The sequence below is a fragment of the Perognathus longimembris genome, chromosome 23, assembly GCF_023159225.1.
Source record: "Perognathus longimembris pacificus isolate PPM17 chromosome 23, ASM2315922v1, whole genome shotgun sequence".
NCBI lineage: Eukaryota > Metazoa > Chordata > Mammalia > Rodentia > Heteromyidae > Perognathus > Perognathus longimembris.
This window is the reverse complement of record NC_063183.1, coordinates 31,470,626-31,495,842: the sequence shown is the minus strand read 5'-3', so window position 1 is coordinate 31,495,842 and position 25,217 is coordinate 31,470,626. Positions and strand designations below refer to the sequence as shown.

Genomic DNA, 25,217 nt, shown 5'->3' with positions numbered 1-25,217 from the left:
ACCGCGACGGGCGGGGCGGGGCGGGGCCGGCCGTCGAGCTGTGGCCTCGCCGCGTCGTGCCGTCGAGGTCAGCGGGCCGCCCGCTGGGTGCGCCTCTGTGGCGTGGGGCCCGCGGCTCGGAGGCAGTGGGGAGGCGTGGGCAGTCCCCTCTCTCCCGGCCCTCCTCTGAACTAGCCGCGAGGACTGAGCCATGTGTTGGAGCACGCACGGAGGTGCGTCCTCTGCGAAGATGTGCGGGAAGGCGGGCTTGCGCAGGCGAGAGAGGGGGGAATTGACGGCTTCAGCCGGCTCTGAAGGGAACCATGAAACGGGGGGGAAGTAGGCCTTCCCTCCCCATCCTCAGTTCCTCCTAGGAGACCGCGACCCCGCACCCCTCAGCCCTTGAGGCATCCTGGCACCTGTTCTCTCCTCCTTCCCCCTCTCCCCCTCTCTCCCATTCACCGGGAAGGCTTTGCAGAAGGGCTGGTGTTTGCACTGTTTCCTAAAGAACTTTCCGAGTTGGCTGACAGGTGGAGAAAGTTCACAGAGTCCTTTGTGGAGGAAAGAACACAGGAAGAGGATTTGGGTTGTTAAGGAACACATAGAAGTTGGTTTAAAGGGAGGTGACTGTTAGGTACTAAAGCGAGCAGCGTGATTTGGGACCAGGACGCTTTGTAGTTGAGTTATTAAGGATTCCTCCCCCACCCCCCCCAAAAAAAAACCACAAAAAAAAAAAACCACAGCATGGGATATTCTGATAATTGGACAGAGAAGTCAAGAAAGGTATTGCCTCAATTAGCAAAATTTGATACTGGTGGAGATTATTTGTCCTCACACAGGTGACTGTTTTTGTGTGTGTTTGTTTTTTTGTTTGTTTGTTTTTTTGGCCAGTGCTGGGGCTTGGACTCAGGGCCTGAGCACTGTCCCTGGCTGCTTTTTTTGCTCAAGGCTAGCACTCTGCCACTTGAGCCACAGCGCCACTTCTGGTCATTTTCTGTATATGTGGTGCTGGGGAATCAACCCAGGGCCTCATGTATATGAGGCAGGCACTCTTGCCACTAGGCCATATCCCCAGCCCCAGGTGACTGGTTTTTGAAAAGAGGACAGCAGTGAGATTGGAGGGAAGGGGAGGCAAGAGAAAGAGAATGGAAAATAGGAAAAAAAAGCAAAAGAAGGAAGGAAAGCAGCATATACTTGAACAAATGTTTTGGTTGGTAACTGGCTTGGGTGTAATTGAATTTTGTGGCTCAGGCCTGGGGTCTGTCTGGGATTCCTAGAAGCAGCTGCTATCCTGGAGGTGTCCCATTTCCCCAAAACTGTTCTTTTAGGGTTCTCACAATAATATTGACCACTCTTAGTTCTTTAGGAATTAGGAATTTAAAACAGCATAGGATTAAATTAAGAAAATGATGTTGAAATTGCACAATTATTTGTAGTCATAAAAATAAAAGAAATAAAATGAAAGGAAGCACAAAGAAACAAAAATGAAAGACAAAAAACTTAACTTTGGGGGTGATGTACATGTGAGAGCAAGTACTGGGGCTTTGTTGCTCAAGGCTAAGGCTCTACCACAGAGTCAGGCTCCACTTAGGCTTTTTGTGTGTGTGAAGGTAACTGGAGATAACAGTTTCAGGTGGACTTTCCTGCTTCGGTTGACTTCTAACTGCCAGTCCTCAGGTCTCAGCCTCCTTAGTAGCTGGATTACAGGCATGGTGACTGGTGCCCAGTGACCAGTGAAGAGCCTTGAGAACAAGTGGTAGAATGACAAGATGGTGAATCTCCAGGACTGGGCAGATTTTGGCAAGCTAAAGATTCTGGGACGTATATGGGAAAAACTCCAGCTAGGGAGTTCAGAATACTCCCCTCTTCCTACAGAATCCCATGGAGATGGTAGCTTTACCCTAGGCTGTGTTAACTTGCATTGTCATCACTGAGTCTCTTCTGTGTGCCCAGGAATATGCTGATTATTCCAGCCTTCAAATAAGTCATTGGTGTAGATTCAGTTAACAAAGTCATTGGATATGATGACGTTTGGGAACAGATTTGGAAGAAGCCTTAGAAACATTTGTTTTGTTTTGTTTTCTTCCAGATGAGAAAATGGTCTTGCTTAAATTCTAAATGCAAGTAGAGCCAAGGTTTGATTGGAGTGCACATTTCTCTTTCCTGAGATTATGGAAAAGTTATCCTCTTTCTCAAAAGTGCTCCTTTGCTCAGCAAGACTCAAACTGACCCTGAATAAAATAGAAAATGGTGGGCTGGGGATATAGCCTAGTGGCAAGAGTGCCTGCCTCGGATACACGAGGCCCTAGGTTCGATTCCCCAGCACCACATATACAGAAAACGGCCAGAAGCGGCGCTGTGGCTCAAGTGGCAGAGTGCTAGCCTTGAGCGGGAAGAAGCCAGGGACAGTGCTCAGGCCCTGAGTCCAAGGCCCAGGACTGGCAAAAAAAAAAAAAAGAAAATGGCTTTGATGTCTCTCTGCCTCATAGTTATTTTTCCCATAAGCAGAACTTCTTTATATCATTAGGAAATGTTGTCCCTGGTCTAACCATAATCATTCACCATTGAGAGAACATATCTATTCTTCCAATTCTGTAAGTTATGGAACAATCCCTACTGTACCATCAAAAGTTACTTTTTGGGCTGAGAATATGGCCTAGTGGAAGAGTGCTTGCCTCACATACATGAAGCCCTGGGTTCGATTCCCCAGAACCACAGATATAGAAAATGGCCAGAAGTGGTGCTGTGGCTCAATTGGTAGATTGCTAACCTTGAGCAAAAAGAAGCTAGGGACAGTGCTCAGGCCCTAAGTGCAAGCCCCAGGACTGGCAAAAAAAAAAAAAAAAGTTACTTTTTCATACAACATAGTTTTGGGGGGGCTGGGGATATGGCCTAGTGGCGAGAGACCTCGCCTCGTATACATGAGGCCCTGGGTTCGATTCCCCAGCACCACATATACAGAAAACAGCCAGAAGTGGTGCTGTGGCTCAAGTGGCAGAGTGCTAGCCTTGAGCAAAAATGAAGCCAGGGACAGTGCTCAGGCCCTGAGTCCAAGGCCCAGGACTGGCCAAAAAAAAAACAAAACAAAAAAACAACATAGTTTTGGTTGGTCATGGGGCTTGAACTCTAGGCCTGGCATTATCCCTGAGCTTTTCAGCTCAAGGCTAGCACCTTACCACTTGAGCCACAGTGCCACTTCTGGTGTTCTGGTGATTAATTGTAGATAAGAGTCTCATGGACTTTCCTGCCTGGGCTGGCTTTGAACTGCGATCCTCAGATCTCAGCCTCTTGAGTAGCTAGAATTCTATAGGCGTGAGCCACTGGTGCCTGGCCCACAACATAGCTTTTTTGATCTGTATTTTTTTCATCTTGTAAAATAAGGACAACCATTTTAATGTTTGAAGAATAAATAAAAGAATATGTTATGGATATTTAGAACTGAACCTGACTCATTTTAAATGTCTAATGAAGTGTTTGCCATATGATTTTTGGTGACTTTTCTTTTCTCTGGCCTTTGTACTTAGTTATCTGGTTCTTATTAAAATTCTACAAAATACCACTGCCTTATTATGTAACTGTGCCCCCTTTGCACAGCACCTTGTCAATAAAATTTAAAAAAAAATTCTACAGAATAAGAACCAGTGGTTAATACCTGTAATTCTAGCTATTCAGGAAGCTGAGACTTAGAGGACTGAGTTTCAAACCCAGTCCATGCAGAAAATCTCTTGATATTCCATCTCCATTTGACCAGCAAAAAGCTGGACTGCTGGTTGGCTCCAGTAATAATGCACCAGCTGTGAGCACAAAAGCTTGAATCATTGAGTTCAAGCGCCCCCCCCCCCCCCCATAGTGTGAAAATATCAACACCAATATTTCTTTAGGAGAGCTGAGCTGGGAAAACAGTTTTTGCTTTTGATGGGCTAGCGATCCTGGGAGATTAAGAGTACCTCACTAGATTGGGAGTGGGACACACTGGCAGAACACTTTACTGCAACAAACAGATCAACCCTCCACTTCCCTAAGCACTGTGTAATATTAAGTGAGCAAGAAAGTACATTAAGATCTGAAAGTGATTTTTTAAAGGATATTTAAGTAACGAAAATGCTATTAATGTAAGAGGGGTGTTTTTAATCTAGCACTTTGTCTCCTTCACTGATAGCTTTGAAAAAGGAATAAAAAATCTAAACATCTAGTGTCACCATGTCCTAACCCTCCATCACTTCCCAACTATGGGATGCCTGAGAAAAGATAACAATAGGACGATCTTCAGGACTCAAGTTGGGAGCAATTTAAATGATAACTTCCATTGTGTGAAAGAATAATGGAATTTGGCCCTGTGACTCTAGCTGAAGTTTTGAATGTTACAAAAAACAAAACATGATCTCAGTTCTCTAGGTCACCTGGAGTGTAGGGATTGGTTAGTTGCTAACAGTGTTACACTCACACTTACAAAAATATAAAGGAAGAATTTGAGTAGTATGTTCTCAGTGTCTGCACAGAAAGGACTCTACCACCAATGCTTGCACTTGAAATTGCAGATAAAACAAGAGGTTGAGGGCTTGCCTCAGACACATGAAGCCCTGGGTTCGCTTCCTCAGCACCACATATACAGAAAATGGCCAGAAGTGGCGCTGTGGCTCAAGTGGCAGAGTGCTAGCCTTGAGCAAAGAGAAGCCAGGGACAGTGCTCAGGCCCTGAGTTCAAAGCCCAGGACTGGCCAAAACAAAAACAAACAAACAAAAAAACCAAGAGGTTGAGTTATATTTTGTGCTGGACCAAGGAAACTCTCTAGGTTTCCAAGCCTAAGGTACAGTTAAGAGCCTGGGCTTTGTGGTCAAACAGAGCTTCTTTGATCCTGTGATCCTAAAACTTTGCACAAGTTTTATAATCTCTTTTAGATTTCAGTGCAGCATCTGTAAAAATGAAGAAATGTTAGGAAGCTCTATGTGGACTGGAGAAGGACAGATGGGATAATGTACAACAATTAATTTGGTGCCTCCAACATACACGATGATCAATAAGAGGGTGATTGTTAGTGGCTCCAGAACCTGAGAACCTAGGGATGTGTCAGCTAAGGGGAGTTCTTTCTTGGGGTCCGGGGATCTACCACACAGGGATTGTTTCAAGCAAAGATGGATTTATTGGGGAAGTAAAAATTGAACTGACTGGCCAGGGACATAGCACAGAATCGGGAACTGAAACTGTGACCCCTAACAGTCCTGAGCTGGGGTTTATAAAGGTAAAAACATAGCACAGATGTAGGGTTGACACATGGGGTAGAGCAAACAACAAACAAGTTAAGCTTGAACTCAGGTCCTAGACTCTGTCCCTGAGCCTCTCTGTGCTCAAAGCTAGTGCTATCACTTGAGCCACAGTGCCACTTAGTTTATTGGAAATAAGAGTCTCATGGATTTTCCTACTTGGCCTAGCTTCGAACTGTGATCCTCAGATTTCAACCTTCTGAGTAGCTAGGATTACATACATGAGCCACTGGTACTTGGCTAAGGGGAGTTCTTGATGAATGTTTACAGCTGTTATGGAGGGACACATTCCACTTCAGGGACAGCAGTAGGGAAAGTTTTGCCTGCTTCCCTCCCCCAGCCCCCCAGTGCTAGTCTTAGCTTCTCTTTATGAATTTTTGAAAAGAATGTATTATTGTCTTGTTTCTAGAGAGACCAAAGAAGGGGCAAGAATTATCGTGGAAGTTGATGACAAAGTGGCAAAAATTAGGAATTTAAAGGTAAGCCTGGCATTGCTTTCCATTTGCTTCCCACTAGGATGAAGGTGTGCATGTGAATGTGTTTAATATCGGGTAGGGGTAGACATAGCAAGGCATTGTAGGGAGGGACTTGGAATGTGGCTTAGTGGTAGAGTGCTTGCCTAGCATGCATGAAGCCCTGGATTCCATTCCTCAGTACCACATAAACAGAAAAGGCCAGAAGCAGCACTGTGGCTCAAGTGGTAGTGCACTAGCATTGAGCACAGAGAGGCTCAGGGATAGAGCCTAGGCCTGAGTTCAAGCCCCGGACCAGCCAAAAACAAACAAGAAAGGGATTGTGGGGAAAACTTGGACTAAACATATTGTAAATTATTTTTTTAAAGCAACACCCAGACAACCGAAAAGAAGTAGTGTGTGGCTATAACAGCACACAATCTGTCAAATAGGATGCAGCTGTTTTGGAAACTAATTGGTAGCTGCTTTGAAAATAAACATGGAGGACCATGATTAGTTTAAATCTTGCCAGTGATCTAGGAGGTGAGCTGTATTGTATGTCTATTTACCTGACAATCATTATACTTTGTTCGAAGCCTCTCAACTGATACTACACTTTTTTTCTTTTTCCTGGTCCTGGGGCTTGAACTTGGTGTCTGGGCACTATCCTTGAGCTTTTTTGTACTCAAAGCTAGCACTCTACTGCTTGAACCACAACACCACTTCCAGATTTTTCTGAGTAGTTTATTGTAGATAAAGAGTCTCGGGGCTGGGAATATGGCCTAGTGGCAAGAGTGCTTGCCTCCTCTACATGAAGCCCTGGGTTCGATTCCTCAGCACCACATATGTAGAAAAAAACGGCCAGGAGTGGCACTGAGGCTCAAGTGGCAGAGTGCTAGCCTTGAACAGAAAGAAGCCAGGGGCAGTGCTCAGGCCCTGAGTTCAAGGCCCAGGACTGGCCAAAAAAAAAAAAAAGTCTCATGGCTTCAAACTTCAATTCTCAGATTTCAGCTTCCTGAGTAGCCAAGATTATAAGCATGAACCATCAGTGCCTGACAGGGTTTGTTTATTTATTTATTTATTTATTTATTGACCCATCCTGGGGCTTGAACTCAGGGTCAGAGCACTGTCTCTGAGCTTCTTTTGCTCAAGGCTAGCACCTTACTACTTGAACCACAGCACCACTCTGGCTTTTTCTGTTTGTGTGGTACTGAGGCATCAAACCCAGGGCTTCATTCATGGTAGGCAAGAACTCTACCTCTCAGCTCCAGGATTTATTTTTATTTTACTTTTTAGTGGTGCTGGAATTTGAACTTGGGGCTTTCCACTTATATAAGCAAATGCTCTGAGCTGCTAATCAGTCTTTTAGCTTTTGTTTTTCAAATAGGGTCTCATTTTTTGCCCTAGACAGCCTATACTGTGATTCTTTTGTTTACACTTTTTATGTAGCTGGGATGATGGGTGTGAACCACTGCACCCAACTTTTTATTGGTTGAGATGAGGCTCTCACAATCTTTTTGTCTAGGCTAACCTCAAACCTTGATCCTCCCAATCTCAGTCTTCTGAGACCTTGATCCTCCTGATCTTGGTCTCCTGCAATAGCTAGGTTGAGAGAAGCCACTGCACCCTAATGCAGGATTTATTTTGACCATAGTGAGGCCCAAGTATCAGTCTTCAGATCTCAAAAGGACGTTGTCAGTCACTAGCTTCAGTTTTGTTAAAAATGTTCTTTTACTAATCTGACTGAATGTTGTGTTACAATTGGACGAAGCAAGGAACCTCCTTCCTTACCCCTCCTAGATCCCATTTCCTCCATCCTATTCATCCATTAATCAAACTAGCAGAAGATGGAAGAGTTCTTTCTTTGTGGACCTGGAGAAATGGAGATAGACAGGGTAAATTGACCATGTGACCACTGCTATAGTCAGCTTGTAGGGGGAAGGAAGCCAGCATTCCTGAGAGCTTAGGATGCTGACTGCCAAGAATGAGAGTATATGGACCCCTGGCCTCAGAATCATGTCTACTCCCATGCTACTCAGTGAGATGATCTGTTTTTACTCATCAACAGCTCTTTGCTAATAGAGAATAAGACCTGCCAAACACTTTCTCAGCTGGAAGGGTCAGGGAAACAAAGGACTTTTTGTTTCCTACCATCTCTTTCTTATCTTTGTTAACTAATCACTTTGTTCAGAAATCTCATATTTTTGGTTCTTAAGATTAAATGTTGGCTAAGAATATATTTTAATATGTCCCCTACATACTTTCCAAGCTACTTTCTTAATACTAAGCTATCTAGCAACCATCTCTTACTCATTCTGATAGCCTCATTCTTTTGGAAATTTTTTTTTTCTTGTGCTGGTTTTGGGCTTTAACTCAGAGCCTAGTTGCTGTCACTGAGCTTTTTTGGTTGAGGCTAGTATTCTACCCTTTGAGCCACAGCTCCACTTTTGGCTTTTTGGTAGTTAATTGGAGATAAGAGACTCCAGGCTTTCCTGCCAAGACAGGTTTTGAACCATGATTCTCATGTATACAAGGCAAGCACTGTACCACTAGGCCATATTCCTAGCCCTGAACCAGGATTCTCAGACCTCAGCCTCCTGAGTAGCTAGGATTACAGGTGTGAACTACCTGTCAGGTAAAGAGTACATTTCTTTTTGGACAGTGTCATCCTTCTCCTCACATGCTCTCAGTTTTTCCCTCCCATCCCTATTCACAAGTTGTATAGTTCATTTTCACCATAGTGTCCAGTGAGTACCATTGCTGCATTTGTCTTCTGTAGTTTTTTTTTTTTTTTTTTTTGGCCAGTCCTGGGCCTTGGACTCAGGGCCTGAGCACTGTCCCTGGCTTCTTCCCGCTCAAGGCTAGCACTCTGCCTCTTGAGCCACAGCGCCGCTTCCGGCCGTTTTCTGTATATGTGGTGCTGGGGAATCGAACCTAGGGCCTCGTGTATCCGAGGCAGGCACTCTTGCCACTAGGCTATATCCCCAGCCCTCTTCTGTAGTTTTTGACAGCTTGTACCAAGTGTTACTTTTCTTATCTATAGTATAAAAGTTTTGAATAATTGCTCTGCCCTCATCTATCTTGGGCAGTTAGATTGTTCTTGGCTCTTCCCTCCACATGGTTTCTAAATTCACTCGTGATTGGTACCCCTCAGTGAAGGTTCCAGATTGATGAAGTCTGTGGGGCCAGGACTGAAGTACATGTGCAGTTCCAGTATCCTCTGTAGAACTACTTAGTGGGGAAATGATAATGATGTAGAAGATGCTCAGACAGGGAGCGGCTTTCTCTCTTGAGATGTCCTACATCTCATGGCTGGTGCCTATGTAGACACAGATATGTGACAGAATAATAAACATATTCTTTGGGCTTTATTTGTATTAAATGAAATAGAGATAAAGATTATTATTTTTTTGCAGATAGATATGATAAACATTTCCAGTTCTTTCTAGGTATGGTAGAGAACAATTAAGTGACACTGGGTAGCATGTAATATTATGACCAAGAAGGCACTGATTCCATTTTTTAATTTTAGGTGGACAGTCGGCCAGATGGCTTTGGAGATTCCAGGGAGAAGGTTGTGGCATTCGGCTTTGACTACTGCTACTGGTCAGTCAACCCGGAGGACCCTCAGTATGCATCTCAGGAAGTGGTAATGTCATTCCTCACTTTTCCCCACTCACCTCAGTGTTTTATAGATCATTTGCAAGGTAAAGTGGCAAAGATTGGATGTACTCTCATTGGTATTTTAAGCTTTAAGCAAATTTCAATACAAGCCTGATGGATTTTCGGAAAGAAAAAAAAAGCCCAATACATCAGAAAACTATTGGCCTTTTCATGTAATGTTTCTATGGCAAGATTAACAAAAGAAAATTATTTCAAATGCACTGATCCCATTGTGTATTTCCTTACGCCTTCATAAGTAAATGGTTATTGGAAAATTAATATGAATTCTCAGCCTTGGCTATTTCTTATGGCATTTTGGTCAGAAACTAATGATGTTTTAATCTTAGAAATGTTAAGGAGAAACATCCATTCCAGAAACTGTGAAGGAGGTAGAAAAAGACTGCTTGGTCAGGGCATGGCACTTGGCTGGTGTCCATTTAGGCTTGAGCCTCAGCCTGATTCGGGTGGGTTTGAGTTAGCTCTGATTCTGTAATAACTCATTTCAAATATCTTGATCTTGAACTGTGGGAAGCAGAAGGGCCCAGGAATCCTAAAAGCTGGTATTTTCTTTGACCTTTGTGCTTGTTCTTGTGCTAGACAGCTAGGCAGCTCATCTACAAGGTATGCTGCAGGCCACGTCTGTTAATGTGCTGACGATTGAGTGGACCAGCCAGGGCTTTGTTGGTTACCTTTCCTGTATTTTATACTTCTTAGGTCTTATATTTCCAAGACAGCTGGAAGTCTAGTCAGTGGGTCTGTGGGACATCTTTGTTTCTGGGAAGCAGCAGCATTGTCTTGGTGTGAACACTGTGAAGGCCACACTTTTAATCCCTGTGGTGGCCAACAAGCCTTGCTTCAGACTGTTCTGCGATCACATGATGGCCCTCATCCCTAAAGTTAGAGTGAAAAATTATAAGCTGAGCATGGTGGTACATACCTGAAATCCCAGCTACTCTAGAGGCTAGGGCAGGAGAATTGTAAGTTCAAAGTCACCCTGAGCAGCTTAGCAAGACTGTCCCCAAACAAACAAAAACACATCCCCATTTTTTTTGCCTTTCATGGTTCAGTATCATTATACTTACACATGAAAGAATGCTGTAGGAATACACCCTTAGGAAATACTGTTGGAAATGGAAATATTTTGAGGTACAGCTGGAAACCATTGCCTATAAATGGAAGACAAGGTTTGTTTTCTTCCAGGTGTTTTAATCCTTTGTGAAACTTAAAAAAAAAAAATCAAGGAGCTGGGAAGGTGGCTTAGTGATAGAGTGCTTGCTTAGCATGCATGAAGCCCTGGGTTCGATTCCTCAGCACCACATATGCACCACATATATAGAAAAAGCCAGAAGTGGGGCTGAGGATATGGCCTAGTGGCAAGAGTGCCTGCTTCATATACATGAGGCCCTGGGTTCGATTCCCCAGCACCACATATACAGAAAGGCCAGAAGTGGCGCTGTGGCTCAAGTGGCAGAGTGCTAGCCTTGAGCAAAAAGAAGACAGGGACAGTGCTCAGGCCCTGAGTCCAAGCCCCAGGACTGGCCAAAAAAAAAAAAAAGAATAAAAAAAAAGAAAAAGCCAGAAGTGGTGCTGTGGCTCAAGTGGTAGAGTGCTAGCCTTGAGCAAAAGAAGCTCAGGCAGTGCCCAGGCCCCACAATTGGCAAAAAAAAAAAAAAAAATCAAGTGTGAATTTTTCTGAACATAGTACTGATATTTGTCCATGCAGCCTGCTAGTAATAATTGAGTAGTTCTAAATTTTCAAGGTATAATGTCTTTCTTTCTGTGGGGAACATATGGAAACAAGACATATACTCCTGTGGGATTTGTTGTCTCTGTGGTATATATTTTTTTAAAACAAGAAGTTTATTTAAACAACAAGACGCTTGACTTGAAGGGAAAACTATCTAGGATTCTTTTTTTTTTTTTTTTTGGCCAGTCCTGGGTCTTGGACTCAGGGCCTGAGCACCATCCCTGGCTTCTTCCCGCTCAAGGCTAGCACTCTGCCACCTGAGCCACAGCGCCCCTTCTGGCCGTTTTCCATGTATGTGGTGCTGGGGAATCGAACTGAGAGCTTCATGTGTAGGAGGCAAGCACTCTTGCCACTAGGCCATATTCCCAGCCCCTAGGATTCTTCTTTTTTTTTTTTTAAGAGTAATTTATCCCTACTTAAAGACAGATTGCCCTACATGTAACAGCTACGTACAAAAAAGTTATAAAATTGTCCTTGGTTTTACAATGATAAATGAAAACATTAAAATTCTCCAATCAAACAAGGTATGCAAGGATTTTTGTTGTTTTTTTCTTTTTTTGTTAAAACAGTGAGAGCAAAATAACTTACTGAAATATAAAGATAAAAGCTGAATGAGCATGCCACTAATGGAGAAAGGGGATATTTTCACAGAACCAGTATTTTTCCCCATCCCATCTCCATTTGATGTCAATCAAAATATACCATTGGCCATTTAGGTTTTTTTTTTTAAAAAAAAAAAAAAGTAAAAGAAAAAGAAAAAAGAAAAGAAATATGCTTGTGCACATACACCAGTTACTTTATGTACAATAAAGGAATGGGGAAGGGGAAAATGAAAGAATAGAGAAAACTATGCTGTAGTAGTCAGGGTGTGGTGGAACCAAATTGCAGTTTTCTAATTAAGAATGTATTCTTAGTCTATAAGAACAAAGTTCTGGAGCAAAGTAGCAGGTTCCCTTTCTTAGTAGATACCTCCTGTCTGCTGCTGGAACACATCAATTGTATTTTCCTACTCCATTTCCAACTGTGCAGGTGTGTCTGTTTCATTGATTGGCTGCCCATCAAATCAAAATCTGATCTGCCTCATCGATAAACCCTGTCATTCACAATAGGCTTTCATTAGTTTACTAAGTGGTGTATGCCTCTTAATCTTAAACTGCACCACAGAACCATCCTGCCCCGCCACCTTCAAATTAATATGATCGTTGTTCTCAGTCTTGACTCCTTCCTTGGGCTTTTCGTCGGCCATCGCAAGCGCTGGAGTCTCCTCAGATGCCGCTTCACAAAAGAGGCCCCTGGTCCGCACCGAACAAGCACACAGGCACCACAGCCTCTGTGGTATATTTATGAGTGCCTCATCTTCCTACTCTCAAATGCGTTGGTTGTAAGTAGCAGAAAATAGAAGTGTGGACATCATCTGATCCCTACCCAACTCTTCTGTCCTTTAGCACGTGAGAAAACTGGAAGTTTCAGGCTTGTCTTGTGGTCCTTGGTCTTTTTTTTTTTTGACCAGTACAAGGGTTTAAATTTGTACCTCACACTAGTTCAGCTCTACCACTTGAGCCCCACCTCCAACCCAGCTTTTTGTGGTTATTTTGGAAATGGAGTCTCATAGACTTTTCTGCCTGAGCTGGCTTCAAACAGTGATCCTCTAGCTGATAATTTCCTGAGAAGCTAGGGTTATCTATGTGAGCCACTGATGACTAGCTATGGTCCTTGATTATTTATTTGTGTGTGTATGTGTGTATAACATGTGCATACATATGTAATATGCCATTATTGGGGCTGGAACTGAAGGGCCTGGGCACTGTCCCTGAGTTTTTGTGCTCAAGGCTAGCACTTTACCACTTGAGCCACAGCTCCATTTCTGGTTTCTTGTTGGTTAATTGGAGACAAGAGTCTCACAGACTTTCCTGCCCAGATTTCAGGCTCTGGAGTAGCTAGGATTATAGGCATGAGCCACTGGCACCTGTCTGGTTAATGATTTTTATCCCAGCAATCAATTGTAAGGTCTTCGGTAATTAGTACTTGTAACTCTTCTACTGAGATCTTCTAACAGCCAGTATAAGAAACTGACTCTTGGTAAGAGAAGGTGAACTTCTATAGTAGTCTACTGTTGTGACTGCATTTGTGGCATTGAAGACAGTGGACTTTCTTGTCACAGAAAGTATGAGTATTCTGATAGCTGTTTTAGATCATCATAGCAGATGTGGTTATAATGAACACTTATAACAGGTATTGGCTATTTTATGTAATGTTTGATAACAGTAATCTTGGAGTGTAGTTGTATATTCTGTTAGAACAAAACTAAAACTAATATCAAAGAACTTGGATACAAGTTTTGTGTGAGGCTCACATTTTACATTTATGTAGTTTAATTATATATATATGTGTGTGTGTATATATATATATAATCTAATGGAAGCTTAAAAAGCCATAGAGGAAGGAAATTCATAAATATGATCTTCTGTTGCCTGACTTGAAAGTCGGTGGAAAGATTAAATGGGATCCAAACAGGAAGCCTGTCCAGAGAGAGATAAAACAAGTGTCTCCTGAGGTTTATTCTGGTTTGTTTGTTGTTTGAGTACCTCACTGGTACCAAAAGGAGTCAGGATAGACAGAAATGGAAGGGAACCCCTGTAAAGACTCAAGTAGGGTCAGAATGCCTGGAATGGTGGCAGAACTTACAGCCACATGATCAGTTCAGGGAGGACCTGTTCTTTACGACAGAAACCAGAGCCCAAACTTAACCCTAATCACTTTGGCTCAGAGGCTGACAAGGATAGGAAAGACAAACTGTCATACTACCATAGGACTTTGGAAGGGGAAAGTTTAGATGTTAGATAGGTCCTTCTCTCAATAAGATTTTGTTCTTGTTATTTTTGGCACTATTGGGGTTTGAGCTCAGGGCCTGTGCTTATTCTTAGGTTGGCATTCTACTGCTTGAGCATTCTACCAGTTCCCTCTACAGAATTTGTGATCACATTTCATGAGGGAAGTCAGTCTCACTGAAGCATAATTTAGTTATAGTAAAATGCACAGGGGTGGTAGTGGTATTTTCATTGTGTAGCCTAGGGTAGCTTCAAATTCACTATCCTGCCTTACTGTCCCAAATGCTGGGATTACAAGCATTACCACACCTGAACTCACAATTTACCTTTTTTGGTATGTGTACAGTATATGATTCTGTGAATTTTGACAAATGCATTCTAGCATATAGTTGACACTACAATCGATATTTAAATGACTATCATCCCCACAGTTCTTTCATGCCTTTCTTGGTTGTTTTTGTAGTCTTTTTTTTCCTGCCCTAATTGCTGATAGTTACTGATCTGTTTCTTGGTTCTACAGTTTTGTCTGACTCAGAATGTCATATAAATGGGCTTGAACTCAGGGCCCATGTCCTTGAGCTTTTTTGCTCAAGGTTAGCACTCTACCACTTTGAACCCAGTGCCACTTCCTGTCGATTAGTTGGAGATAGAAGTGTCACAGACTTTCCTGCCTGGGCTGGCTTTGAACTGTGATTCTCAGATCTCAGCATCATGAGTATCTAGGATTATAAGGGTGAGCCACTGGTGCCAGGCTGCTTCCTAGTATTAGTAGTGATAGTCATAAACACCACCAAGAAAGAGTTACAGAGAGGAGGAAATGAAATAATGGTGCAAAGTGCTGGCCTAATATTTAGAGTCATAAATTATTTAATGTTGAGGCTGGAGTCCCTGTTGCGATACATAAGGCCTATGCTTTTTTCCCAAAAGTTGAACTAGATTTTGAAAAATCTCTTTTTCTGCATCTGGGTATGATTTCTTTTGGGCCCAGCATACTCTGTTTGGAAAATTGAGCTAATTTCCTGCGGGTGAGGAAATCTGCTGGAGTGAGAGTCCTCTACTCAAACGTATTGTGTTTGGGGTGATTGTGTTTGTAAAACTTTCCACGAGGAATATTAGCTCAGCTTTGCCCACCAAGAGCTGTAAGTGACTGTTCAAAACAAACCCTGACTGAGTCAAGAGAAAGCAGGTCCAGGAACAAAAAGCTACTCAGCCCTTTGTGGAAAGCAATTGCTTCTATTCTCCTGGGAATCATTATTTTTAAATAATCTGTTATTTGGCTAAAATACAGTACCTAAAACCTTTTCAAAAAATCATTTAAGTGAGAAGGTTTTCTCTCTGCAAACACTGCATTCAAAGTGAAAAGTAATCATTATGATGATGATTATGCTTGCTGGTATGTTTTTATATTTGTTTGGTCTTCACAATATACTGAACACCAAACAACACACAAACTCCGTCATTGCTCACCCTCCAGGGGCACTGGGAGGGAGTTACAGACTCTTTGTGAATATTTTCACTACTCTGGACTTCAGTACCATGATGTCAGGAAGTTGGAGAGGCTTCAGAGGGAAGCCACACACATTCCTGAAAGAGATTAAAGGCCTGGACTGCAGGACCCAAGAGGAAAGCGCTGTAAATGTAGTGTACCTCATGTGCACTTGGCATGTGGCTATTAAATGCAGATATGTTGGCCCAGAGCCAGAAGACAGGTGACACTGCTTCCTAAGTATAGAACATGATGAGCTGCAGGTAATAGTGCAAGAACCAGCCAATTCTCACCAGGAGGATTTCAGTTCGGTTCCAGAGAATTGTATGTAACTGGGACATGAAGAGTAGCTTGTAGAAAAATTTGAATCTTGATATGTGGTAACCTTAAAATTCTAGAATATTGAGCCAGCCACTCAATCTACACCTGTAATCTTAGCTTCTCGGATCATTCGCTTTCTAGAGACAACCTATTGCATGTCTGTTACTTCCTAACAATCATGCCTATCGGGGCTAGGGGTATGGCCTAGTGGCAAGAGTGCTTGTCTCGTATACATGAGGCCCTGGGTTCAATTCCCCAGCACCACATATACAGAAAACGGCCAGAAGTGGCGCTGTGGCTCAAGTGGCAGAGTGCTAGCCTTGAGCAAAAGGAAACCAGGGACAGTGCTCAGGCCCCGAGTCCAAGGCCCAGGACTGGCAAAAAAAAAAAAGAAGAAGAAAAAAACAATCATGGGGGCTGGGGATATGGCCTAGTGGCAAGAGAGCTTGCCTCGTATACATGAGGCCCTGGGTTCGATTCCCCAGCACCACATATACAGAAAACGGCCAGAAGTGGCACTGTGGCTCAAGTGGCAGAGTGCTAGCCTTGAGCAAAAGGAAACCAGGGACAGTGCTCAGGCCCTGAGTCCAAAGCCCAGGACTGGCCAAAAAAACAAAAAAAAAAAAAAAAAAAGAAGAAGAAAAAACAATCATGCCTATCACTTTCAACACTCTTTACATCTTGCCTGAATTCTTCTTCTCTCTAGACACAAGAACTAGGGTAGGTAGCCACGCTGATTTTCCAGTAATATATTTTGGTGCCAACACATCTGTTCTGCAGGAAGTAAGCACCATCCTCCCCACGTCTCTGGATGAGGACATGTGTGTCTGATCTGTTCCACAAGCACTTTTCCATAGTGTGGACTCTGACTGCTTTCTTTTCTTCACCCAATATCATCTCTGGTGGCTAGGGTGGATATGGCTTGCTTTGAAGTTTCTTCGTGGTGCTGCTCCTGCATGTCTTTCTGTCCTGCACAAGAGATACCACCTATGGTGTTCGAGACAATGCCCAGTTGTATTCTCTTCCACTCTACCACCCTATACAGACTCCTTCTAGCACCAACCATGTGGTGTCTCCCATGAGTCTTGTGCTTTTTGTGAGGGTCAGTGGCTAATTGAAATCTTCCTACTCGTCTCCCGTGTAGTTAAGGTTATAGGTATACATACACTACTAAACTTAGCATGTTTGTTGAGGTTGGGTCTTGGCAAATTTTTGTCTGGGCTAGCATCAAACCACAGATTTCCTACCTGTGCCTCCTACACAACTAGTATTATAGGCATATGTCATTCTAGGCATATGCTGAGCTTATTTGATAGGATCTTGATAATTTTTTGGTCAGGCTGACTTTGAACCTTGAATCTCCTGTCTCCTAATTTCTGCCTCCCAAGTAGCTGGGATTACAGGCATGAGCCACCCTTCCCGGCCTATCCTGTTCTTTAGACCAGACCTATCTCTTTCTCTGTACTAAGTAAAGATGAGGAAATTGCTCTGTTGCCATAGGAGTGGTGGGGAGTAATGTTGAATGCCTGCTATGTGTTATTTGATGAGACCAGGCTGTACTTAGATGTTGCTGCCATAGAAGCAGCATTTCTGTCAATGGCTCCAGTCCATTACAAAAGAAAGACAAGTGATCTCTGTCTCATAAAGATATCTGTGACCTATTTCAAGGAAGTAAGTGGGTCATCAAATCATTTGGAAGAGGGCCACATAAGGAGGACCTGTTTCATGCCACCCAGTAATTCCATCCTAAAACCTTCATCCTTGACAGCTCACTTCATCCCTCAAAGTAGATTTTTTTTTTTTTGGCCAGTCCTGGGCTTTGGACTCAGGGCCTGAGCACTGTCGCTGGATTCTTTTTGCTCAAGGCTAGCACTCTGCCACTTGAGCCACAGCGCCACTTCTGGCCATTTTCTGTATATGTGGTGCTGGGGAATTGAACCCAGGACCTCATGTATACGAGGTGAGCACTGTTGCCACTAGGCCATATCCCCAACCCTAGATTTTTTTTTGTGTGGGGGGGGGGCCTGAACCTGGGGCTTTGCACTCTTGCTTACATTTTTTTTTTCTCACAGTTGACCTTCTTCCACTTGAACCTCACTTCATTGTCTGGCATTTTCTAGTTCATTGGAGATTAGAGTCTCACACATTTGTCTACCTGGCTGACTTGAACCTCATTGCTCAGATCTCAGCCTTCTGAGTAGCTAGGAGTACAGGTGTGAGCCACCTGAACGTGGCTTCAAGGTGTATGTACTAACAAATCACTTTTTGCTCTCTTCCAAAGAAAACAAAGTAAGTAGGATTAGGTAGAGATAGAGTACAACCCTCACGTCATATCCCTCCCATCTCTTATATCTCCTGAACTTGGATTGTGAATGAAGGATTTGGGAAAGAGTAAAAAAGATGGAAGGGCTCCTGAAATTGAACATGGATTTTGAAGGAGCAAGAAGAGAAGGAAACATAAAGAGGAAACTGAGGTGAGGAGGAATTAGAGAGCTCCTAGAGGGGGATTGTGTCACTTTATACAGTAGACATAGCTCCTATGAAGGGCAACAGCATGCTCACAGACTGGTAGCTTGCCTCGGAGCACAGCACTAAGTGATCGGGCAGCCTGCAGATGCTTGATGGAATGCTCTGGAGTCCTGTGTCCTGATTCATAGCTGTCTCTATTTTCTGTGCTGCATATCTTAAATGATGGCAGTTAGACTAATTAATAATTGAGTGAATGATGGATACGATAGGGCTCTGCCTCCTTGAAGTGTTTTGTTGTGTTTTTTGTTGTGTTTTGTTTTTTGTTGTGCTGTTTGGGATCAAACTCATGATTTCTCTTGCACACTAGTCACACATTCTACTACTGAGATTCTTGTCTTCTAACCTTCTTAAATCTTTCTGGTCATTTTGGGAAGCCTTCCCAGTGTGCTGTAGTTACAGCACCACAGACTTCTGTGAGTTTTCTGTGCAGCTCCTTTCCCTAGTGCAGTGTGTGCGGGGGAGCTGGGGAGCCTGTGGGTGTGGAAGGATCACCTCATGAATATTTGCAGAGCTCTCTGCATTCCATGCCTTGTGCTGCTTCTCTCCAACCAAGATGGGGAGAGAAGTTTCTAAGAGAAAGCCTTTTTGTGCAGTAATTGGATGGGACTGTGCAGGCCTGAGTGGGGGTAGGAAGATTGCTGAGAGTGTTTCGTTTCAGTCTGTTCCTGATGCCAAGCAGCACAGCTGCTCAGCTCCATAAGCATCTCCACGGGCTGGATTTTGAAGGAATAAGGTCATTCTTTTGGCTTCATCTAGCTTGTTTTCCCCCTCTCCATAAGCTTGGAATTTTACAAGAATAGCTTTCAGACTCAGAAACATCTGAAGGATGGAAATCCTTGACACTTAGTGTTTGTTGCTGGTGCCAGATGCCTATATAAAAATGAGCAGTGGAAGCCAGAGAATTGTTTTAAAGTACCAAAGCTTGTTTGGATTTTCTCCTTTCAGGGCCAAGTATAATAGAAATTCCTGGTATTACCTGCAGTGGTGAAGATCTAATGTGGACAGAGTTTTTCTGCAGGATAGGCATGGTCAGAACTTGATTGGCATTTGTAGACCGAGAGCAATCTAAGCATAAATGCAGAATTCTTGAAACAGTTGTCCTTGCTTCTACCTAGAAGGCCTCTTGCTTGCATCTACAACCCTGAGAAGTTGCCTGATACTCTCCTGCTGCCCCTTTTACTTAGGTTTGTTCTGGGACTTTGTCAATTAATTGCTTAAAGGCAACAAGGGTACTGGGAGAAGACGGAGGGAAGGGATGACTGTCCAAAAAGCAATGTACTCCTTACCTGACTTATATAACTGTAACTCCTCTGTACATCACCTTTATAATTACAATAAAAATTCTTTAATCCTAGATACTTAGGAGGCTGAGATTTTAGGATCACAGTTCAAAGCCAGCCCAAGCAGGAAAGTCCATGAGATTCTTATCTCTAATAAACTGCTAAGAAAAAGCCAGGGGCTGGTAATGTGGTTTAGAGTGCTAGCTTAGCATGCACGAAGCCCTGGGTTTGGTTCCTTAGCACCACATAAACAGAAAAAGTTGGAAGTGGCACTGTGACTCAGGTGGTAAAGTGCTAGCCTTGAGTGAAAAGAAGCCAGGGACAGTGCCCAGGCCTTGAGTTCAAGCCCCAGGACTGGCAAAAAATATTAATTTTTAAAATATAAAACTAAAAAGGGTGGTGATTACTTGTTAATAATTACTTTGGGAGTCTTGAGGGAAAACCAATTTGCAAAATCATCTGAAGATCATAGAAAACGAAGAGTAGTACTTTATACATAAGGTCTGTATGCTCATTATACGTGACACATGTGTGCAAGCAGACCGATAACAGTAGGCCTCTCCCAAGGATGCCAGCTGATCTGCTCTGCCAGGTGCTGTGTTTCCCCTCACATGCTTGCAGTTTGCCTGAGCCAAGTATCATCTCGACACCATTTCTTTCTTTTTTTTTTTTTTTTGTCAGTCCTGGTGCTTGGACTCAGGGCCTGAGCACTGTCCCTGGCTTCCTTTTGCTCAAGGCTAGCACTCTGCCACTTGAGCCACAGCGCCACTTCTGGCTGTTTCCCATATATGTGGTGCTGAGGAATCGAACCCAGGGCTTCAAGTATACGAGGCAAGCGCTCTTGCCACTAGGCCATATTCCCAGCCCCTCGACACCATTTCAATAGAATGTTTGGGGAGCCAGTATAGTTGACCAACAAAAGATCATCATCATCATCACTTCCTCCTCTCCCTCTTCCTCCTCTCTCTTCCTTCCTCCTCCTCCCTCTCACCCCCCCTTTCCTCTTCCTCCTCCTCTTCCTCCACCACCACCACCTCTTCTTCCTCCCCTTCTTTTTCCTCTTCTCCTTCTCCTCCCCTTCCTCCTCCTCTTCCTCCCATTCCTCCTCTTTCTCTTCCTCCTCCTCTTCTTTTCCTTTCTGCTCCTCTCCTCTCCCCTCAGCTCTTGGTTTCTGTCATTTTCACTCCTTGGTAAGTGATTGAGAACATGGATAGGCTACAGTGGAGCCAGGCTTTGTTTGGTTGAAATAACTTGAAGTCTGGGGCTGGAGCGGAAGTGGCAGCAGAGCCGCGGACATGGAGATCTGGTGACTAACATGCAGCCAGCAACCTTTAAGATTGGAGGAAGCAATGTGAGGAGGAAGGTTCCCTGCCTGCCAGTGAGACGCATGAGACAGATGTCGTTCAGATCAGACACAAAACTAATCTCTTCAACCACATCTTGGGTTGCTGAGAATCATATGGGGTTCAGCTTGTCCTGCAATGAAAAGCAGAAGTATTTGAGGGGCTCAGCTCACATGTTTCTCCAGCATTGATATTGTTCTCCAGAGACCCATTCAGACTAAACTGTATTAAAAACAGGAAATATGCTCCTCGCAGCATAATTGCCAGAAACCCTTTTCCACATATGAATGTTAAAAACAGAAACACCATCCTCTTTTTGTTCTCTTATATAAAAGTATTAGCAACTCAAACAGTGATGCAGCTTAATCCTCCATGACTACCTCTCAGCATACTGGCTGACCAACCGCGTTACAAAAGGTAGTGCAGAGCTTTCATGAATACACAAGAAATAGGAAAATAGCCAGGCACTGGTCACTCATGCCTGTAATCCTAGCTACCCAGGAGGCTGAGATCTTAGGATTATAGTTTGTAGCTAGCCAGGGCAGGAAAGTTCATGAGACTCATCTCTCCAGTTAACCATTAGTTAAAATCAGCTATCTCCAATTAAAAGCCAGAAGTGGAAGTATGGCTTAAATGGTAGAGTGAAAGGATTGAGCAAAAAAGCTTAGGCATAGCACCCAGGCCCTGAGTTCCAGGCCCAGGCCTAGGCTTAGCACATATAAATATAAAATGAAAAAGGAAAACTGATGATTTGCATCCTAACTGAAGGTCAGACATGTGGAAATTAATACAGGCAATATTTCATGGAACCTAGAGAATGGTCATAATTTTATTTTGTATGTTTATTGTGACCATTCTGGATTGAACACATAGCTTATGTATTCATTTCTTCAGCCAGTGTTTGTGGAATGTGCGTGGGTGCCTGAGATGAGTGACGCTCTGTGCTGCAGTACCTCAGGGGTGTTAAGAGTATGCACATGATAGTCAGCCAAAGCCATCGCTAACCCCGGGGACCTGACTCCTGGGACTGCTGCTCTCTCCCATGTTCTGCTAAGAGGAGTGGATGGAGGAAAAGGGATAGTGTGCAAGAACCCATTGTGGGACACAGAAGAGGCTAAGCGCTAGAGAGGAAATGCTCTTTTTTCCCCATTCTTCCTTGCTGTGATGTCATTCTGCCTAAATAAGTCCTGTGTTGAGGAAGGCTGTGGAAGCCCTCAGGACCTGACCCAGGCCTTTCTGTAGCCTGGTCTTTGCTCACAGCTCTCATATGGCTTTGTTGATGTGTCATGAACACACTGCTCTAGACAATACTATGTGATCAGATGAGACTTTAGTGAATGTGTGGTTTTTTTTTTTGTTTGTATTTTTTGCTTATGAAAAAAACACACTGTCTGGTGCCGGTGACTCACGCCTATAATCCTAGCTACTCAGGAAGCTGAGATCTGAGGATCGCAGTTTGAAGCCAGCCCAGGCAGGAAAGTCAATGAGACTCTTTTTTTTTTTTGGCCAGTCCTGGGCCTTGGACTCAGGGCCTGAGCACTGTCCCTGGCTTACCTTTTGCTCAAGGCTAGCACTCTGCCACTTGAGCCACAGTGCCACTTATGGCCGTTTTCTGTATATATGTGGTGCTGGGGAATTGAACCCAGGGCCTCATGTATACGAAGCAAGCTCTCTTGCCACTAGGCCATATCCCCCCCTCAATGAGACTCTTATCTCCAATAAAATACTCCAAAAAGCCAGAAGTGGTGCTGTGGCTCAAGTGTTAGAGTGCTTGCCTTGAACCAAAGAAACTCAGGGACAGCATCCAGGCCCAGAGTTCAAGCTCCAAGACTGGTAAAACAAACAAACAGGAAGTGGTGCTGTGGCCCAAAGTGGTACAGTGCTAACCTTGAGCACAAAGAGGCTCAGGGACAGCACCCAGCCGCTGAGTTCAAGTTTCACAACGGACACAAAAGAAAAAAAACCAAAAAAACCTGCACTGATTAAAAACTTTATTGAAGCTGGGTGTCGGTGGCTCACACCTGTAATCTTAGCTATTCAGGGGGTTGAGATCTGATGGTCACTGTTCAAAGCCAACCAAGGCAGGAAAGTCCATTAGACTATGTCCGATTATCCACCACAAAACTGGAAGTGGCACTGTGACTCAAAGTGATAGAGCGCACTAGCCTTGAGCTGAAGAGCTCAGGGACAGCGCCCAGGTCCAGAGCTCAAGCTCTACAACCAACAAAACAAACAAAAAATTGTTGAAATGGAGTGAACAGGGAAAAAAATGCACATACTAGACTTATCCAGCACAGTGAATTTCCATATGCTGGGCATACAAGCAGCCTCTATCTTGCATGTCAGGAGGCTGCCCATATTGTGTTCCACTACATTTTGCAGCTTTTCTCCTGCAGTGAATATGCTGAAAGGTAGAGAGCTGAGCCCTGGTGGGATGGGTCTTCTCATCTCCAGAGTGACTCAGCATGCTGCTCCCTAACAGACCCAAAAGAGGGTTTTACAGAAATGGGGGCGGTTGCTGCCTTTTTCCAGACTCCACCAAATGCTGCAGTATATCAGGTGATAGAATGTGCTTGCAAGGATTAGTCAGATGTATAATATTAGATTGTTCTGGGTGAGAGGGGCTGAAACACCAGTAGTGGGGACCCTATACAAAGTAGACCCCAAGAGAAATCAAGATTGTCCCCCAAAAGTGCCTAAAGGAGAAGTGGATAGAAAGTTTAGACTTAAGTACCACTAACACTTTGTGACCATGAACAAATTACTTCTCTGTGGACATGAATTATGCCTTTTCCTCTCCTTTCTTCCTCTTCAAGATTCCCTTCTTTTTCTGATTCTAAAGCCTGTAGGTGGATTCTCTGAACAACCTTCTCCTGACACCAAGGCCCAAGAGACTACTTTCTCTCTCCTGGTTTTATTTCAGTTGATATTTACTTTGCCTTATGTAGAATCTTTTTTTTTTTTTTTTTGGCCAGTCCTGGGCCTTGGACTCAGGGCCTGAGCACTGTCCCTGGCTTCTTCCCGCTCAAGGCTAGCACTCTGCCACTTGAGCCACAGCGCCGCTTCTGGCCATTTTCTGTATATGTGGTGCTGGGGAATCAAACCTAGGGCCTCGTGTATCCGAGGCAGGCACTCTTGCCACTAGGCTATATCCCCAGCCCCTTATGTAGAATCTTAATGAGATGAGATTGGAAGCTGTCAGAATTCCATCAATCCAGCCTTTGAACTTGCCCTTTATGTTATAAGATATACCGAAAGTTTAGAAGTGAATGTATATATTATGTAGAACATTTTAAAAATAGAGTAAACCAGTAAAGTTTTATGTTGGCTGTTTATTTCCCCCTTCTCAGTCTTGGTAACTGTTGTTGAATACGTGCCTTGTTTAATAGGTATATGTAAGATTGTATTGCAGCTCGTATTTGTATCCAGATAAAATAAGAGCAGACTTCCTGGGGAGCCATGAGAGTGCTTTTGGAGTTACTCTAAGCTTGATTGGCTCTCCTAGCAAAAGGAGGTATACACATATGGGAAAATCAATAACGAGGAAGATTATGGAGTTCAAATTTTGTAAACTAACACAGTTGCAGGAGAAAAGTGGAGAAATGACTACTAGTGGGTATGAAGTTTTGTGGGTGATGAAAATGTTCTAAAATTGACTATGGTGATAGTTGGCCATTGTCTGAAAATGTGCTAAAAAACATTGAGTGTATACTTTATTATTATACTAAATATATTTTCTTTGAGGTTTAATTATTTTTGGTCTTGCACTTGCTAAGTAAGAGCTCTGCCACTTGAGCCACGGCCCCTAGCCCAGATGATCTGTAACATATATTTTTGTTTATTTGTTTTTAGTTTTTGTTGCCAGTCCTGGGGCGCGGACTCAGGGCTTGAGCACTGTCCCTGGCTTCTTTTTGTTCAAGGCTAGCACTCTGCCTCTTGAGCCACAGCGCCACTTCCGGCGCCACTTCTGGCTTTTTCCTATATATGTGGTGCTGAGGAATCGAACCCAGGGCTTCAGGTATACAAGGCGAGCACTACCACTAGGCCATATTTCCAGCCCCCTGTAACGGATATTTTTAATAATAATTTATTTTAATTCATTTGTAAGGACTGAAAGGCCATTTATGTATGTAGAACTTTCTTTAGTGTTGATTGAATCCTTTTTCCTCTTGGAACTCACAGATCCATTTATTTATTTTTAAGCAGTTGGCCTTAAAAAGGACAGATGTTTCTTAGAAGTGATTGACAAATTATAGCCTATGGGCCAAATCTGTCTATCAATTCTTTTAGGAAATGAAATTTTTTTAAATATATACTTTCATGCTCAT

The 25,217-nt window shown here is 43.4% G+C and overlaps 1 protein-coding gene and 1 pseudogene across 8 annotated transcripts in view; one reads left to right on the top strand and one right to left on the bottom strand.

The window, feature by feature from the left end:
- Stard9 (StAR related lipid transfer domain containing 9) overlaps window positions 1–25,217 on the top strand; it is an 85,919-nt gene that overhangs the window by 286 nt on the left and 60,416 nt on the right. For all 8 annotated transcript variants that reach the window (XM_048332870.1, XM_048332869.1, XM_048332868.1 and 5 more), the window contains exons 2-3: window positions 5,650–5,719; window positions 9,225–9,341. In XM_048332870.1, coding sequence (XP_048188827.1) covers window positions 5,650–5,719; window positions 9,225–9,341 — 187 coding nt within the window. The remainder of the gene's footprint in view (window positions 1–5,649; window positions 5,720–9,224; window positions 9,342–25,217) is intronic.
- On the bottom strand, window positions 11,836–12,383 carry LOC125340958 (annotated as a pseudogene).